General features: G+C 36.1%; 1 protein-coding gene across 5 annotated transcripts in view; it reads right to left on the bottom strand.

Moving 5' to 3' along the window:
* The window catches only part of STK33 (serine/threonine kinase 33), a 170,909-nt gene that overhangs the window by 12,439 nt on the left and 140,542 nt on the right, over positions 1-17,928 (bottom strand). For all 5 annotated transcript variants that reach the window (XM_032853405.1, XM_032853402.1, XM_032853404.1 and 2 more), the window contains one exon: positions 3,527-3,733. In XM_032853405.1, coding sequence (XP_032709296.1) covers positions 3,527-3,733 — 207 coding nt within the window. The remainder of the gene's footprint in view (positions 1-3,526; positions 3,734-17,928) is intronic.

Below are 17,928 nucleotides of genomic sequence, written 5' to 3' on the forward strand. Positions count from 1 at the left end.
TAAATGCTGTTTTAGAAGTTGAAGCCTTGGGTCTACTTGATAGAACAGATTAAGAACCCACTGTGGGGAATTTAGAGGGTTACTAAGGACATAAAACACTACTTAGATATACTCAGCCTATAAGACACAAGATATACACAAGAGAAAATTTCTATCCTTAAAGATTCTATCCTTAAAGAACACACCTAAATTAGGCTAAAAATTCATAATAAAAAGAAAAAAATTAAAAAGCACATGGCCAAATGCCAACTATTGGAAGACAAGTCCGGAAGAGTGTAGTGTGATATCTTATTCCAAGCATGAACAACGAGGAGAGGTAGACTATATTTTTCCATCATGACCACAGCATTTGGAACTAAGGAATGGTGTGACAGAGGAAAATGCTCAGTTCAAGTGTTTGATTTATAACAAATCCTCACTTTCTCTGCTAGTCTTCCAAGAGCTCTGCCACTTAGCTAAAAAGCACGATTACCCTGGCTTGTTAAAAACAAAACAAAACAAAACAAAATCAGAGCTCTAAATGGGTTTATGAGATTCTTCAGAAGAGAGAACAATGATACAATGGAAAACAGGAATTGCTGGCAGATTTCCACTTAAATTGAAGCCAAATTTTAAAATTTTTAATGGAAAAAGAATTTCCTTAATTTAGTAGGTATAAATTATTTATATTATCACATTAAATCATTCATATAATTTAATTTTAACAAACAAAATTTTCCTCATAGGAAATATTTTAATATTCAAAGAATAATTTTAATAAAATTTAAATTTCACTCTTAAGAATATTAATTACAATATGAATCCTGCATGGACTCAAGAGTAAATGGCAAGCTCTATTTTCAGTTATCACTTGAGAACTTTATACTCCACTATTTACTATTGTTAATGAAGATTTGAAAGAAAAGAAGTAATTTCTTAGCACAAGCTCAGCTTCAATATAATTAACAAAGTAACATACTTGTAAAAACCAGTGAAAGAACTTAATATGTTAAATGTATAAGAAGTCTTTCTTTTAAGGGGTAACACTTTTCAGAAAAACTCCCACACAAGGTAATGTATTTCTCCCAAGACATCACAGCCAAAACCCAAGCGTGGGAAAGTTCCTTAGAGGACATCCAGGACAAACTCCTACCCATCTTGCAGGAATTCCTGCTATAGCAGTTATGACAAGTAGCTTTCTAGAGTCTGCATGAACACTTGGACAAACTGGGAGATGGGGTTCACTATCCATGGTCCAGCCCATTTTATTGCAAGTGAGCTCTGACTGTAGAAAAATTCTTCCTGCTGATGAGTAAAAATCTATGTTCTTAAAATTTCAACCTACCTGTTATAAAATTTATACCACTGATTATAGTTCTAGCACCCATGAGCACCTCAAATTTCAATGCTTCTGTTCCTTAGTTGGAAGTAGTAGCTGAGAATAGCACAGCAATTCACATCACTCTATGACTTGCAGGGGTGGGGAAGGGAGGGGAGGTGTGTGACAGAGCCATGGAGAAGGTGATGGAAGACAGCCAACCAAATATTTGGTTCACAAGGGTATTTTATGTCGGATTCAGTAACAAACACAGATAAAATCCAAGACTACAAAATACAAGATAATGTGGTCATATGTGGTGTATGTGTAAGTATCTGTGTTTGTCTATACATACGTATATGTAAGTACACGTGTGTATATATGTGTAATACACACGTCTGAGTGTGAGTATATGTACACTTGACCCTTGAACAACAGGGGTTTGAACCGTGTGGGTCCACTTATACATGGATCTTTTTGGTTAAGCACAGCACAGTACTGTAAATGTCTTTTCCTTACGGTTTTCTTAGTAACATTTTCTTTTTTCTAGCCTACTTTATTGTAGGAATACAGTACATAACACACATACAGAATACGTGTTAATCAGCTACTAATGTTACTGGAAAGGTTTCAGTCAATGGTAGGCTATTAGTAGTTAAGTTTGGGGGGTATCAAAAGTTATATGAAAATTTTCAACTGTATGGGGGTCCGTGCCCCAACCGCACCATGTTATTCAAGCATCAACTGCATATATGTATACGGTGCATGTGCATATGTGTGAGAAGGTGTGTGTGTGTGTGTGTGTGTGTGTGTGTGTGTGTGTGCATCTGAATATGTATGCATAAAATGCCAAGTCAGCTAATAGAAAAATCTTCAAACAGTATTCAATAAGGAATGCGAACATGGGTTTTTAGGGTATGATTTTCAACAATGTAAAATACAGCTGCCAAGCATTTCAGGAGTTGTTAACAGACCAGAGAAGACGAAGGGAATGCAACATACTCACGTTTATACTATGGTAAATATATGATTATTTCAAAATATCAGAGTCATTAAATGTTAAACTTATTATCTAGACATTTGCGATTGAGTAGACGAATGAGTTCTCAACCGGTGAGTCGAAACCAACCAGTAGATCACTCTACCAAGTCTCTTTCTGCAGGTTTCTGATGGCCTTGTTAGCATGGGAGGGATGGGCCAGTGATGCACCCTCCTGGGAGCAGCTCAGAACCAGCCTTCTGAGGCCTGAGTGGCACTCTGCCCACGCTACGCCTCAGAGAGCCAGAAAGTAACAGCTCCTCACGGGGTCGGGGCTGCCGTGAGGTGAACACAGTCCCCACCAGAGGAACATTCAATTATAAAAAAGAATTCAAATATGATCACTAGATTTCAAGATAAGAAAGAGAACAAGGTCACAGAAGCATTTTCCATAAACATAGAAACAAAACAAAAAAGGATTTGGGTAAATTGTTGGCATATCTAGTTAGTAGAATACTATCTGGAATTAATCAAAATATTACTAATATTTTATACATAAAATATTTATATACATATTTATATACATAAAATATTTTATACATAAAAACAAATTTATAAAATATTACTAAATTTTATTCACCAGAAAGAATAAAGCTCTCTTCAGATCTAATAAGGCAAAATGATAAACCCATGTGAACAGTTTTAGTCATCATAAAATTGGAAACAAAAACTGCATAATGTAATAAATCTTTTTCTAGGTAATACATAAACCCATTCCAAATTGTAGAGCCTGGTAAAGCACAAATATTATTAATTTTGACCCATGGGCCAAATATCACACACCATCTGTTTTTGTAAATAAAGTTTTGTTGGCACGTGGCCATGCTCATTCATTTGCTGTCTATGCCTATTTTCATCCTATGACATCGGAGTTGAGAAGTTGTGACACAGGGCTAAAAGAAGTTTAGCCACAAGGCTAAAATATCTCCTCTGTTCCTTTATGGAAAAAGTCTGCAGACCCCTGCCCTATATAATCACAGACCTTAAAATAAACATGTGGGCTACCGTGCTAAATGATGATAGTCTGAAGGGAAGAGAGAACTTTGCTTTGTCCTATAAGTCCTTCCTTACAAACTAACAACAACAACAAAAGACAGCATTGCAAAAACTGCTCCAGTGTTGTGAGAGTATTTTAAAGTTTGGAGAAATGGAACAATTGTTCTTCCTACTTGTTTTCTTGGTTCCTCCTACCTGTTTCTCCTCCTCTTCATCTGAGGTGCTACTGATATCCTGGGTGTTTCCTCTGGGGCTGCCGAGTTGGTAACCTTTCAGCTTTTCTTGAATGGACCAGTTGTCCTTTTGATCTGTCATGTCTTCCTCATCACTTTCTGGATTATTTTTCCACTCCTTCATCATTTCTAACACATTGGTTGGTCTTGCTGAAGAAAGCGTATTGCCCTAACAATGAATTTTTGGCATTAGAAACGGTTTAGAAACCTGAAAAAATTTTTACATCTTTTAGTAATACATTATACAAACTATAATGCTGAATAAACAGTGAAACTTCTGCTGCCCTTTGGAGCATTCCCTTCGCTGACACAGCTCATGCCTCTTGATTGAGATCACGTGCAACAGGTTAGGGTTGGGGGGAAATATTCAGGTTTGAAGGAACAATGCAACATGCTTGTGCAACGGACATAAGACATGAAAATTCCCTGGAATCCAAAGACCCTCTTATAGAGCAATTCTTAGAAAACCAAAGGGAATCAGAAAGAATGAAAAATGTTGCCCCCCGTCTAGTGGGCCCAACACTAAGGGCAAACTTATAGAATATCAAAATCCCCAGGTAGGAAAGCTAAACTCATTAAGTAGTTAAACACTGTGTCCAAGAACATAGGTGTTTGATTTGAAAGCTTTTTAGTGGACTGGAAGATTTAAATATAAAGTGGTCATGATTATAACTGATTCAGCACACCCCTTTAATCCCCAATGTGACCACACCATACCAAAATTGACTGTTTTATATTAACAGTATTTTTCTCAAATATAATATTCCACTTAATGCCAAGAAATACATGAACACAGTCTCAACTGGCTCCTGCTAGAGTTGGTAGGCTTTAAATATTTCTGCTCCTCACTCAGACTACTATAGTAGAGAAAGTTTAGACACATTTGGATCACATTTAGATTAAAATGGGAAGTTCAGGTGTGGGCTGTGGGCACAGCTATGAAGTGTTATGTTAATCTGGCATGTGGGTGGATTGAAGCATTAAGCATCAGTGACCCAGAACACTATGAAACAGAGCACTTTAAGGGCAGACATGTGAGTACACCATCGAGGGTCTGTAGACTATTTTTAATATATTTGTGGTTAAAGACATAGACACGCACTAAGTATAGAATGGTAATAACTGAGGATCATTATGCAATTAATTCCTCGTGGTTCTTTTATTTCATCTTGTTATAAGAAATTCTATATTACCACTTTCATTGCATCCGGCTTTTGGTTACATTCAACCCATAGCATCCTCGACCCGTTCGCTCCCAGAACACCCTCACCATGCCTTCTGCTAACCCATAGCCTACGTTTCCTCCAAGGCTCAGTTTGAGAGTCAACTCTGTCAGGCATCCCGGAACTTTAAAAAAATGCTGTCAACTTAAACTAAGAGGAAGTATAGATGGAGTCTCAGACCATAAAAGAGTTGGAATTGTCTAGAATGGTAGAGTCTTTGATCTTCCTTCTGAAATTTCTAACCTCCAGGGCTCTGCAAATAGTCCTGCTTGATCCCTAGGATCCATCTGGACTCTATTACAACTTTCTGGCTTCATCCTGACCTTTGACCCTAATTTTCATGTACTCAAAATATCCAGGCTCCTGGAATGCAAGTACACAAAACTCTGCCTCCACTTGATTCTTTCACTAGCAGACAGACAATGTGATATTGTCTATGCCTTTAATTCCAGTCCTCCGCTGCCCTTCCCTGATAAACCTTCTATAAGGTAACTCTTTGGATACCGTACTAGTCACTAATGATACTCACCTAACATTCCTTTCTGTTAGGCATGTTGTAGAATTCTGCTTCTCCATGTCTTTTAGGAAATGACTACGTGACTTGTTTTGGCCAGTGAAATGTTATTGGAAATAGTGTATATAATTTGGGGTGGAAACCATAAGAGAGAACATGCAATTTATCATGTTCCCTATTACTACCTTAGTAACTATAGGAACATAGAGATGGAGCCTCCCTCAGCCTGGGTCCCTGAGTGAAAATAAAGCCTCCTCCCCTCATCCTAGCTAATCTGCAAAGGAAGGCATCAAGACCACTGAGATTTGGGGGTCATTTGTTACCATAGCATAATTTAGCCCATCCTGGCATAAATAGCAAATTAAACATTCTATTCGGTAAGTCACTTCCAAAAAGCCCTTAAAAAGAATGAGCCCACATACCCAACAAAATTATAACTACTACAGAAATGCTATCCCATTAGTACCCTGTGATAACCCATTTGTTTAGGTGGTCCTTGCTTTGCACAGTCCTGATATGCATGAATTTCAACCATCATGACTTAGCTAAATAATCTCAGTCCCCCAACAACACAGTTCGAATTTCAGTCACTGCAGTACACTAACAATAATTACATAAAATTCAAACTTCACTGCCAGCTCTTCAAGCCACAGTCACCATATAAGTTACAGATGTGCAATGTGATCAGTGACGAATCATGTCACTTCCTTCACAGTCAGTTGGTGACGGGCCACCCGGCATCTGCTACTCACTTCACACACAGGCAGCAAAGTATGCAGTTGTGTTGCCTCCTTGCCTCCCCGGAATCTGCCAGCTAAGACGAAAGTGCAGCAAATAAATGAAAGTGGTCGTGCTGGAAGTGAAATCTGAATCAAAGGTCAAGGGAGTAACAGAAGAAGTAGCTGACCTTGGAAACTCTGCTGCTGCCACTGTTTGAGAACCTAGATATGCAACCAAAGGAAGTTGTTGCAGGCAAACGCATGAACATAAATGAGAAGAAGAGTGGTGTGCAGAAAGGAGAGAGGCACCCCGGAGAAAATGATGCCCGCAAAGAAGGTGATATTGAAAAAATTCTCAGAGATAGTTCATGACATTGAAAGCACAAAGGATAAAATGTCGGAAGGTATCCAAACTTGGAGAATAGTATTAGAACTCACTAAAGTTTAAAAAAAGATGCTCCCCTCTATATTGTAAGTTATAGGACAAGGAGAAGGTAAGCACTGTTTAAACTAATTTTGTTAAGTTTTTATTAAAAAAAAAATAAGACACTTTAGTTCTTAATATTTCTTTTTTTTTAAGATTTTATTTATTTATTTGGTAGAGATTACAAGTAGTCAGAGAGGCAGGCAGAGAGAGAGAGAGGAGGAAGCAGGCTCCCCGCTGAGCAGAGAGCCTGATGCCGGGCTCGATCCCAGGACCCTGAGATCATGACCTGAGCTGAAGGCAGAGGCCTCAACCCACTGAGCCACCCAGGCGCCCCAGTTCTTAATATTACTAATGTTTTAAATTACAATGCACCAAGAAAAATCAGTTTTTATTTTCTTTCATTTTCTAAGTATTATAACCAACAGTTAGTTTTTATTATTTAACAAAAAATTTTAAAGGGCATGGAACAATTGTAATTTCCCCCAGTGATTATTAAGATCCTGTTGCTGTTTCAAACTGCATTGTTATTTTTATGGTCCTGTGCTACTATACAAAGGCAAGGATTCCCCGTATTATCTTGAATCTGCATCTCTAGCAATCTTTCAAATGCTCGTAATACACATAAGAGTTTGATCCTCTATATGCCCATAGTAGAGTGCCTTTGTACTCAAAGAAATGACCCTATTTCTCACTCCAAAGAGACTGTGAAGAAGAGAAAGGATTCAGAATAGGACATTATCCCCCCAGAAACACCCAACTACTTGGAAATCTTTTAACTCTTTCCGTCCTACATTCATGTGTGATATCAAACAGCACAAATGGTGATCTCAATTCCAGACTTTCCCTGGCATCTAAAGTCCAGTCAATAATTACTAGACTACCCACTTCTTGCTTGCTAGCAGCTGGAGGAGGAATTGTATCAAACACTTGGACTGACCAATGAATAAGTGGGCCAGGGCTATGTGTCATGATCCTTCTAGGTTCAACAGAAATTCCAAATGAACCAACAAAAATGGGCAGAATTATTAGGGCAGACACTGTAAAGTGTATGTAATTTCACTATCAAGACACTAACCTCTGAATTCCCTTTACTGGCTGTAATAAGGGGTCAGACACTGAACTCATCAACTGTGAAGTAGTAAATGGCAAGATGGCAACAGTAACAGGTCAATAATCTGAGGCTTTCAGAAGTAGAACACTAAACTTCTGGTTACTAAACTTCTACTTGGTTAACTAACAGAGAGTTGAGACTGTTTTATTTTGAAAAATGGAAAAATGAACACTCATGGAGAAACAATGGCAAAAAACTAAGATTTGATGTAATACCTTAGTATTAGGTGGAGACCAAAATTGGAGATCTAAACATATGTCCCTATCTAACATACTTTGCCTGTCAAGGACTGTGACGATCATAATTTTATAAACAATAAGTACTTAATGAGTATGAATGAATTATATTTATGAGCTGGTGTGAGTAGTATGAAACATAAAGTTGGCAAAGCTAGGGATGCCTGGGTGGCTCAGCTGGTTAAGTGTCTGTCAGGTCATGATCCCGGAGTCCTGGAAATGAGTCCCATCTGGGCTCCCTGCTCAGTGGAGAGCCTGCTTCTCCTCCACCTCTGCCTTTCCCCACTGCTTGTGCTCTCTCTCTCTTGTCAAATAAATAAATAAAATTGTTTTTTAAAAAATGACAAAGCTAAAAGGAAACATCCTAGGTCTTTAGCTTCTGGTCATCATTTCTACTTTTTGTAAATAGCCAGAACTCTATTTTATAATGTTCCTAAGAATAAGCTTGTGGGTTTTTTTGTTTGTTTGTTTTCTTGTTTTTTGTTTTTTTCTTACTTGAGTACAGTTGACACCTGGACATTCCAGATTTTTAGCTTCTGGCCATCATTTCTACCTTTTATAAATAGCCAGAACTCTTTATTTTATAATGTTCCAAAGAACAAGTTTGTGGTTTTTTAACTTGGGTATAGTTGATACCTAGGAATAAAATTTTTTCAATAAGAAAATGGAATAGTCACTTTGTAAAATAAATAAATAAATAAATAAATAAATAAATAAATGCCAAACTTCACAAAATTAACAAAACCCAAATCAAAACAATAAGATGCCAATCTTCACTTAACAGATGGACATAAATTTAAATTTGGTAATACTCTGTGTTGGTGAGTGTGTGGGCAAACAGGTTTTCTCATTTGCTTGCTTTCTGTGGGAAGGTAAATTAGCAATAACCTATCAAAATATATAATACACATCCTCTCTGACCAGTAAGTCCACTGTTAGGAATTTGTCTAATAATACAGCATGCAAACGTATATTTATAAGAACATTGGCTGTACTACTGTAATAGAAACAATCTGAAACGATTTAAATGTTCCATATTCATAGGGGAGTATTTAGAAAATAATAGTATATCCATAATTTGGGATCCAATGCTGCTTTTTAAAAAATAAAGAAATCTTTCCAAGATATTTTAGGTAGAAAAGAATAGCTTGCATAACATGAACCCTATTGTGTAAGGTATATACATCAAAATGCGTAGAATTTTTTTTTGAAAGAATGGGTAGAAACTTAACAAAGGCTATCTTTAGTAAGAGGGAATGAGGGAATGGAGGAAGAAAAGTTATTCTTCCTTTTTTGTTTACCATTAAAATTACTTACCATGCGTAATCTCAGCTATTACCTTTATATGACTAGTAATTAATGTACCTTACAGTAGGAAAAGAAACAATGTAAGTTGCAGATACCCACATGAACTAAAAGCACCCAGTAAAACCTCCAAACTGATCCTAATGGGCCTCGATGAGTGCTAGGCAGCAGCATATCAAGATAATAATGACCACTGAAGTAAGCCACTGCATGCCACTTCAAAATTTTTCCTAAAAGTCATCTCAGTGATTTTCTTTGATAAGTGTAGCAACTACACGAATATACAAGGTTAGTGTTGATATTCCTATTCTTCAGGGGGAAGCAGCCTGAGAAGTGTAGTCACTTACCTCGTTCCAGAAGTGTATTTCCAACTGCTTGCCAAGAATTTCTAGCTAGAGGTGTTGTGGAGCCTTCAGTACTATATTGTATATTCAAAAGTTGCTAAGACAGATCTCAAACGTTCCCAACAAAAGAAAAAAATTATAACCATGTGAGCTGATGGATGTTTTAACTAAACTAATTGTGGTAATCATTTCACAATACATACATATGTCAAACCATTATGTTGTACACCTGAAATTTATACAATGTTATACATCACTTATATCTCAATAAGGCTGGAAAAATAAAAACAAACTCAATATATCCCAAATGAACATTCTTCAAACTGTGTACACCTGGTTGTACATGAAGGCTTTTGAAAGGATGTGTGGGCAAGGATGGAGTCTGCAGGGAATCCATTTCAAGACCCTCAATTCCCAATGATCTATTCTTTTTCAAAAGTCATCTCCTTGAGCAAGGATTTGCAGTAATCCTTTCCATGTTCTTTTTCTTAAGTCAGCTTCTTCCAATTCTTGTTATTGTATATATAATTATTTGTGTACCACAGGACGCTCATTTATCTAAAATAATGAACTCCTACAAATCAATAAGTAAAAGACATAAAACCAAATAGAAAAATGGAGGGGCATGGGGAAGACCTGAACAGCCATTTCACAAAAGAAGATATCCAGAAGACCAATAAGCATAAGTAAAGATGACCAGTTTCATCTGTCATTCAGGAAATGCAGATTAAAGCCACAATGAGATGCTATTACATATCTACCAGAGAATCTAAATTAAAAATATTGACAGTGCAAGCATTGAAGAAGATGGGGAGCAAAATTAGAACTCACACATAGCTGGTGAATGGTACAATCACTCTGGAAAATGGAACAATGGAACTTTCTGGTTGGGGATGGAAATGTTCCATATTTTGTTCTGGCTGGTAGTTACACAAATACATACATATATAAAGATTCATCAGGCTATATACTTAAAAATGGTATATTTTAGAGTGAGTAGATTATAATTTAACAAAACTATGATGATTTTAAAGATAAATTTCATAGCCTCAGAGATATTACTACATGCAGTTTAATCACTTTCACTGCTATACAATATTCCATTGTTAGACCATACCACACTTTACTCATTTTTAAGTCTTTTTCAATGTCTTCCAATAAAATTTCATAACTTTAGCCAAAGAGGTCTTAGGAATCTTATGTTAGATTTATTTCTGGATATCCAATATTCTTGGATACTGCTTTACAAGTCTTCATTTTTCTTACATTTTCTATTGTTGGTTGCTTGTGAATAGAAATGTAATTGAACCTTGTATACCAATTTTTCTTCCCAGCTCTGTTGAAATATAATTGACATGTAACAACATGGTGTAAGTTTAAGGTGTACATGTGTTGATTTGATACACTTCTATACTGATATATGCTGACACGGGAACAATATGGGTTTGAACTGTGCAGGCCCACTTATATGCAGATTTTTTTCAGTAAATACAGCAGGTTACTATAAATGTATTTTCTCTTATGATTTTCTCAATAACATTTTCTTTTCTCTCACTTACTTTATTACAAAAATATAGCACATAGTAAATATAACATAAAAATATTTGTTAATTGACTGTTCACGTCATCAGCAAGGCTTTATCAACAGTCTGGTATTAGTAGTTAAATTTCTGGAGAGTCAACTGCACAGGGGGTCAGCACCCCTAACCTCCATACTGTTCAAGGGTTAACTATATATCAATAATAAATCCAGCTATCTTACTCAGCTTTCCTATTATTTTAAATAAGGTGTCTAATAATTTGTATATTACGATAAATAATATGTTTTATTTCTGCTTTCCAATTCCCATGTCTTTAATATCTTTTCCTTGTCTCAAGTTAACTAAAAACCACAATCTTGGAAAAAAATATTGAAAGCTGACTTCCTTTGACTACTACTTTAAAGGAAGTTTTAATATTTCCTATTTAGAATATTTGCTATAATCTTTTATATCAGGTTAGAGAAGTTTCCCTTTTAAATTGTGAATGTTTGTTGAGTCTTATTGTTTCCTTTGAAATGATCATGTGCTTTTTCTCTTTTAATATGTTAATGTGGAAATTTATATTTATAGACATTTTTCTGAAGTTAAACCATCATTGTGTACTGAACAAAAATCCAACTTGGTCATCATGTATTACCTTTTAATATACACAGATCCAATTTGCTAATATTTTGTTTAAGGTTTTATATCAACATTAATAAATAAAATGGATCATTTTCCTTTTTCACAGGTTTTGCTTCCATTGGTCTAGTTTTGTTATGCTATAGTATACAGAGTTATGTTAGACTTTTTGAATAAGTAAAGTTCCCTCTTGTTGGGGGTGGGAGGTGAGTTACAAATTTGAGATGAAAGTCTTATAGGACTTATCTGTAAAATCATTGAATTTTGAGCCTGGTGTTTTCCTTAGGGAAGATTTTATTATTATTTAACATATATATATACATATATATGTGCATGTGTGTGTGTGTGTGTGTGTGTGTGTGTACACACACACACATAGTTTTGAATTTTAATTCCAGTGGAGTTAACATACAGTGTTATGCTATATTAGCTTCAGGTGTACAATACAGTGATTCAACATTTCCATACATTACCCAGAGCTCATCATGGTCAGTGTACTCTTAATCTTCATCATCTTCCTTATGGAAGATTTTAAACTACTACTTCATTTCTTTAATAATTATAGGACCATTCAAGTTTTCTGTTTATTCTTGAGACAGTTTTATGAAGCTGTAAAACTTTTCTGGAACAAGAAATTTTGTCCATTTGGCCAAGGTTTCAGATTTATTGGTATACAGTTGTTGGTAGGATTCCCTTGGCTTTTAAATTTATCTTTTAAATCATAATCCTTTTTCTGTGCTTTACCTGTGATTGAATTCTCTTTTTCATATACAATCTCTTCCTTTTGTCTTTTCTTTTTCTTTTCTTTTTTTTTTAATATTTTATTTATTGATTTGACAGAGAGAGATCACAAGTAGAAAGGCAGGCAGAGAGAGAGAGAGGGAAGCAGGCTCCCCGCTGAGCAGAGAGCCCGATGCGGGACTCGATCCCAGGACCCTGAGATCATGACCTGAGCCGAAGGCAGCAGCTTAACCCACTGAGCCACCCAGGTGCCCCAGTCTTTTCTTTTTCTTTCTCAATTACTTTTTCCAAAGTTTTCTCTATTTTTCGGTCTTTCAGAAGACTCAAACGTTGGTCTTGTTATCTTTTCTCCTCTACCTTTGCTTTCTAGTTTATTTTCACTTTGTTTTTGTTTTTTTTTCCATTACTTTATTTGGGTATATTCTGCTGGACTTTTTCCCTGCCATTTTAAGTTGGATCAGTAGTTTATTAATTTTTAGCCTTCTTTTTTTCTAAGATAAATGTTTTGGGCTGTAAACATCGCCAAAACACACTTTACAGCATCCTACAAGTTTTGACATGTTGTATTTTCATTGTCATTCAGTTCTAAGGATTTCATTTTTTTCCTCGTTAGTGTTTATTCTTTAATCTGGGACTTCTCTAGAAGCATGTGATGTGATTTCCAGACACAGGCAGGTATTTACTCCCACTGCTATTGACTTCTGACATGACTGCGTATTGTTAGAGAATATGTTCTGTGAGGAATTTATGGAAGCTTGCTTGCTCACCTCATGGACTTGTGTAAGATCAATTTTGATAAATGTTCCACATGCGCTTAAGATAACTATATGTTCTCTAATTGTTGGGTACAGAATTGTATATGTATTCACTAGGATATGCTTGTTGACTGTGTTGTTAAAATCTCTGTACCTTTGTTTTTGTTTTCGTTAGCTTCACATTATCCGTAATTGAGAAAAGTGCATTAAAGTCTCCCACAATGAAGAATTTGCCAATTTCTCCAAGTAATTTTGTCAACTTCTGAAATACTATGTTTTTCAGGTTATTTTATTCGTTGCATACATGTTTAAAATTATTATATAATCTGGTTCAGTTGAATTTTTATCATAATAAAGTGACCTTCTTTATCTCTAGTGATGATTTGTTGTGTTAAGTTGTGTTAAAGTATTAACTGATACTTATCCAGTTAGACAGGTTTTAATTCAGTGACACAGGTTACTGTTTGCCTGGTATGTCCTTTTCCATTCTTCTTTTTTTTTTTCAATATTTCTCTGTCCTTACGCTTCAGATGTGTTTTTTGTAAATAGTACCTAGTTACATTCTACTAAAAATTCAACCTGACAATGTCTTTTAATAGGTCTTTCTAACTCATTTATTTGTAATTATTTTTATATTTGGACTTGTTTCTATCATTTATGTTTACTACCTCAATTTTCCCCATTCTTTATTTTTTAATTCTTTCCCACTTTAAAAATATGATGTCTAGATGCTGGTGAGGATATGGAGAAAGGGGAATCCTCCTACACTGTTGGTGGGAATGCAAGCTGGTGCAACCACTCGAAAACAGCATGGAGGTTCCTCAAAAAGTTGAAAATAGAGCTACCTTATGACCCAGCAATTGCACTACTGGGTATTTACTCTAAAGATACAAATGTAGTGATCTGAAGGGGCATGTGCACCCGAATGTTTATAGCAGCAATGTCCACAATAGCCAAACTATGGAAAGAACCTAGATGTCCATCAACAAATGAATGGATAAAGAAGATGTGATGTATGTATGTATACACACACACACACACACACACACACATATACAATGGAATACTATGCAGCCATCAAAAGAAATGAAATCCTGCCATTTGTGACGACGTGGATGGAACTAGAGGGTATTATGCTTAGCGAAATAAGTCAATCAGAGAAAGACAACTATTATATGATTTTCCTGATATGAGGAAGTGGAGATGCAACATGGGGTGTTTGGGGGGTAGTAAAAGAATAAATGAAACAAGATGGGATCAGGAGGGAGACAAACCATAAGAGACTCTTACTGTCACAAAACAAACTGCGAGTGACTGGTGGGAGGGGGCTAGGGAGAAGGTGGTGGGGTTATGGACATTGGGGAGGGCATGTGATATGGTGAGTGCTGTGAAGTGTGTAAACCTGGCGATTCACAGACCTGTACCCCTTGGGCTAATAATACATTATATGTTTATAAAAAAATTTAAAAATTAAAAAAAAATCTGATGTCTACATCTTCCATTTAACACCCTCTCAGTGGATCAATGTTCTCTCTCCCTTCTCTATGCTTATCACATGGATATTGCTTTGCATTTTGGTTCTTGTTATTATGGAGATAATTTCTCCTCTTATTCTTTGATTTTGCAATTTTTTAGTTTTGCTTTTTTGGCACCAGCAAAATTTGTCAAGGTATTTAAAGACTCTAACTGCACATAGCTCTGGTAGCAGCTTCTGGATTTGGTTTTCCTATTTAATTATTTCAACCAAGTATTTTACGCGTCAATCCTTCTGAGGTCTTGTATATTTGAAAATATTTTTATAATTCTTTTCATTTGAATGCTAATTTGGATGGATATAGAATTCCAAGTTTAAAGTTCTTGGTCTTTGAATATATTTAGAGTATTACCCTATTTATGCTTGTAACCAATGTTGCTCCCCAAAAGTAAGACATCAATGTGATTCTTGTTCTTTTTTATATGATCTGCTATTTCTTTCTGGGCGATTTTAGAGTTTTTTGCCTTGAATTTCCTTAAATTTCATCATGTCTCTTTTGTCAGTTTTGCTTATCTCTCCTATTTAGTATTCTATCATCTGGTGAAAGCTAAAGTCTTTCTTCTTTAATTCTGATTATTTTAACTCTATTATTTCTTTAAAGATTTTCTCCTCCCCCTTTTTTACTTTTCTCTCTCAAATTGCTATTATAGGAATTTGGGCACTTTTAATTCCACATATCTTAATTTTTTTTCTACTTTTTTATACTTTCAATTTGTTTATCTTCCCGTTTCCTTCCATAAAGTGTCATAATCTGACCACCTAGTTTTTTTAATTCATTCTTCAGCTGCACCCATTTCACTTCTTTACCCTATATAGTTGCATTCTGTATTTCAACTATTATACCTAAATTGTTCTACTTAGTTTTGTTGTATTATTTCATATTCTTGCTCCATATTATTAACATCTTCCCTTTTCTCTTTTAGTATGCTCAGTTTGTTGACTTTTAAATTTTAGACTGTCTCTTCGAAACTCTCCTAATGGTGTCTGAAACTTGCCCTGTGATCTTATCTTCCCAGGGAGTACTGGCTCCTTGGGAAGACAGGGCTTGGTTCTAAGGACATATCCAGGCCCTCAGTCCAGAAGCTCAAGGAAGAGTAAGGGGTAAGAAATTTAGGGACCAAACACCTGTCCACTCAAAGCTACTCCTCAGTCTAGGGTTTCATCCTTATCAACCTTCTCCCTGGAGAAAAAACCTACGGATGAGGCACTTCTAAAAATATAATCCGCCAGTCCTAGCATTTGGAGTTCAACAGATAAGGAGTCAATGTAGAAAACCAGTCAATTCTCATCCATTTTTCTTAGGTGCTGCTTGGATTTTATTTCTTCAGACCCCTGTGAGGGCACAGGCATCAATGTCCCAAGGCAAAGGAAGATAAGCAAAAGGGAATCTTGGGGGTTTTTTTGTCTTCCTATTTTAACATCCTGTCCTGGCTCCAGGCTGTTGCCTTACCCATCATACACCCCAACTCAAAATGAATCCTTCATTTTCCCAAGGACTTCTCATGCCATTCTCTGAATCCTGGTGTCCTGAGGTTTTTCTCCAAAGTTATTCTAGATTAATCTTCAGAGAATATGCAGTTATCTGTGCTAGTTCAACATCTTAGTGGGAACCAGACCTTCTCTAGCAGGCCTTTCCCTGGGTGGTTTTGACAATTAACTCAGAGATTTAAAGAGCTGAGTGACTGCTATGTTGAAACTCCTTCCATTCCTATCTACTTATTTACATAGGGTTCTTGGTGTCTATATCTTTAAAAGCTAAAACAACAGTACAATTGAAGCTGAATGCTGTCTCTTCCTAACAATAACTAATAGTAAATCATGGATGAATAAAGTGTTTGGGGTGGGGAAATGCAACTCTGTCCATCACTACAGAGATACATTTCCAATATAATTTTATTTGTGATTCTTATTAATTACAGCAAATTATAATTATGTTCTCTTGATCAATTAGTACTAATCATAATGATAAGTCATTGTTAAGTAGTTTTTAAACATTTAGAAACCTAAAAATCCAGCAAAGAAAAACAAGAAGTTAAATATATATTTGAACCTTTTTTTTTTCAAAATGAGACAAATGATAGAATTATTAACAAAAACATTTAAAACAAAAATATATATTGGGATAAAATTCTGTGAAAGAAGTAGAATAGAAACAGAAATTCAAAGAAAAGAATGAATAACCTATAGTTTCTGTTAAAGAAGAGACTGATCACAAACTTTTATAAATGGGTACAATGAATGTCCTATGCATGTAAAAACAATATTAGTCTTCTTTTTAATTATCAATATTAGGGAAATTCTATCTTTTGCAAGTAATTAAATTTAAGGTGAAAAATTTTTAGGCTCTACCTAAAAATATCTTAGGAGATTCACCATTTTTTCAATACTTTTTTCAGAGTTACTCAAGCATAAACGTTTGAATATACTGTCCCCAAAAACAACCTCACTCTTTTTCTAATCTACGAAACCAGCAATTCTAGACTTTCTTTTTGTCTTTCCCAGTCACCTGAAAAACAGTTTTGGGTCCTTGTACCCTAAAGTGTTGATTCTCTTCCTAACGTCTGATTCTCCCTGACCTTTCTGTACCACTCTCTTTGCCCAAGTTCTTGTCTTCGTCATCTCACCCAAGTCCTATCTCAGTGCTCCAACTTCTTTTTTAAAAAAATATTTATTTATTTGAGAGAGAAACAGAGATAGAGAGAGTGTGTGTGGGAGGTAGAGTGGGGGGCATAAGGGAAGAGGGAGGGAGGGAGAATCTCAAGCAGACTCCCTGCTGAGTGTGGAGCCCAACGTGGGGCTTGCTCCCACAACCCTGAGATCATGACCTGAGCCGAGATCAACAGCCAGATACTCAACCAACAGACCCACCCAGGCACCTCAGTGCTCCAGCTTCTGCTTGCCACCAGGCAAGCTGTACCACACACGCTGTTGCCAGATTATTCTTCCTGAAGTTCTGTCTTGCCAGCAATACATCTACCAGCCCATTAACTGATGGAGCTGATCTTTGAGGCAACCCAGACACTTGCTGCTTGTCCCCAACGTGCTCCAATGCCCATTTTATTTCCATTGAGATGCTGACTCCTAATTTACTATCTCTCCATCAAGATCCTTCTTCTGCCCTTAAGCCATAACCTGTGTGTAAGGCTCCTTCAAGACCTTCAACTTAAATGTACTCCTAGGGGTTTTCCAGCTTCTTATTCTTGCAGGAAGGATACTCCATTAGAATAGGTATTCTCTCCTCAGAATCTAGCCCACAGACCTCATCCAAGTCCACCCAAAATCAGGGTCAGAGG

Source organism: Lontra canadensis, unplaced genomic scaffold, assembly GCF_010015895.1.
Source record: "Lontra canadensis isolate GAN:19392208 unplaced genomic scaffold, GSC_riverotter_1.0 scaffold7, whole genome shotgun sequence".
In the NCBI taxonomy this organism is placed as follows: domain Eukaryota; kingdom Metazoa; phylum Chordata; class Mammalia; order Carnivora; family Mustelidae; genus Lontra; species Lontra canadensis.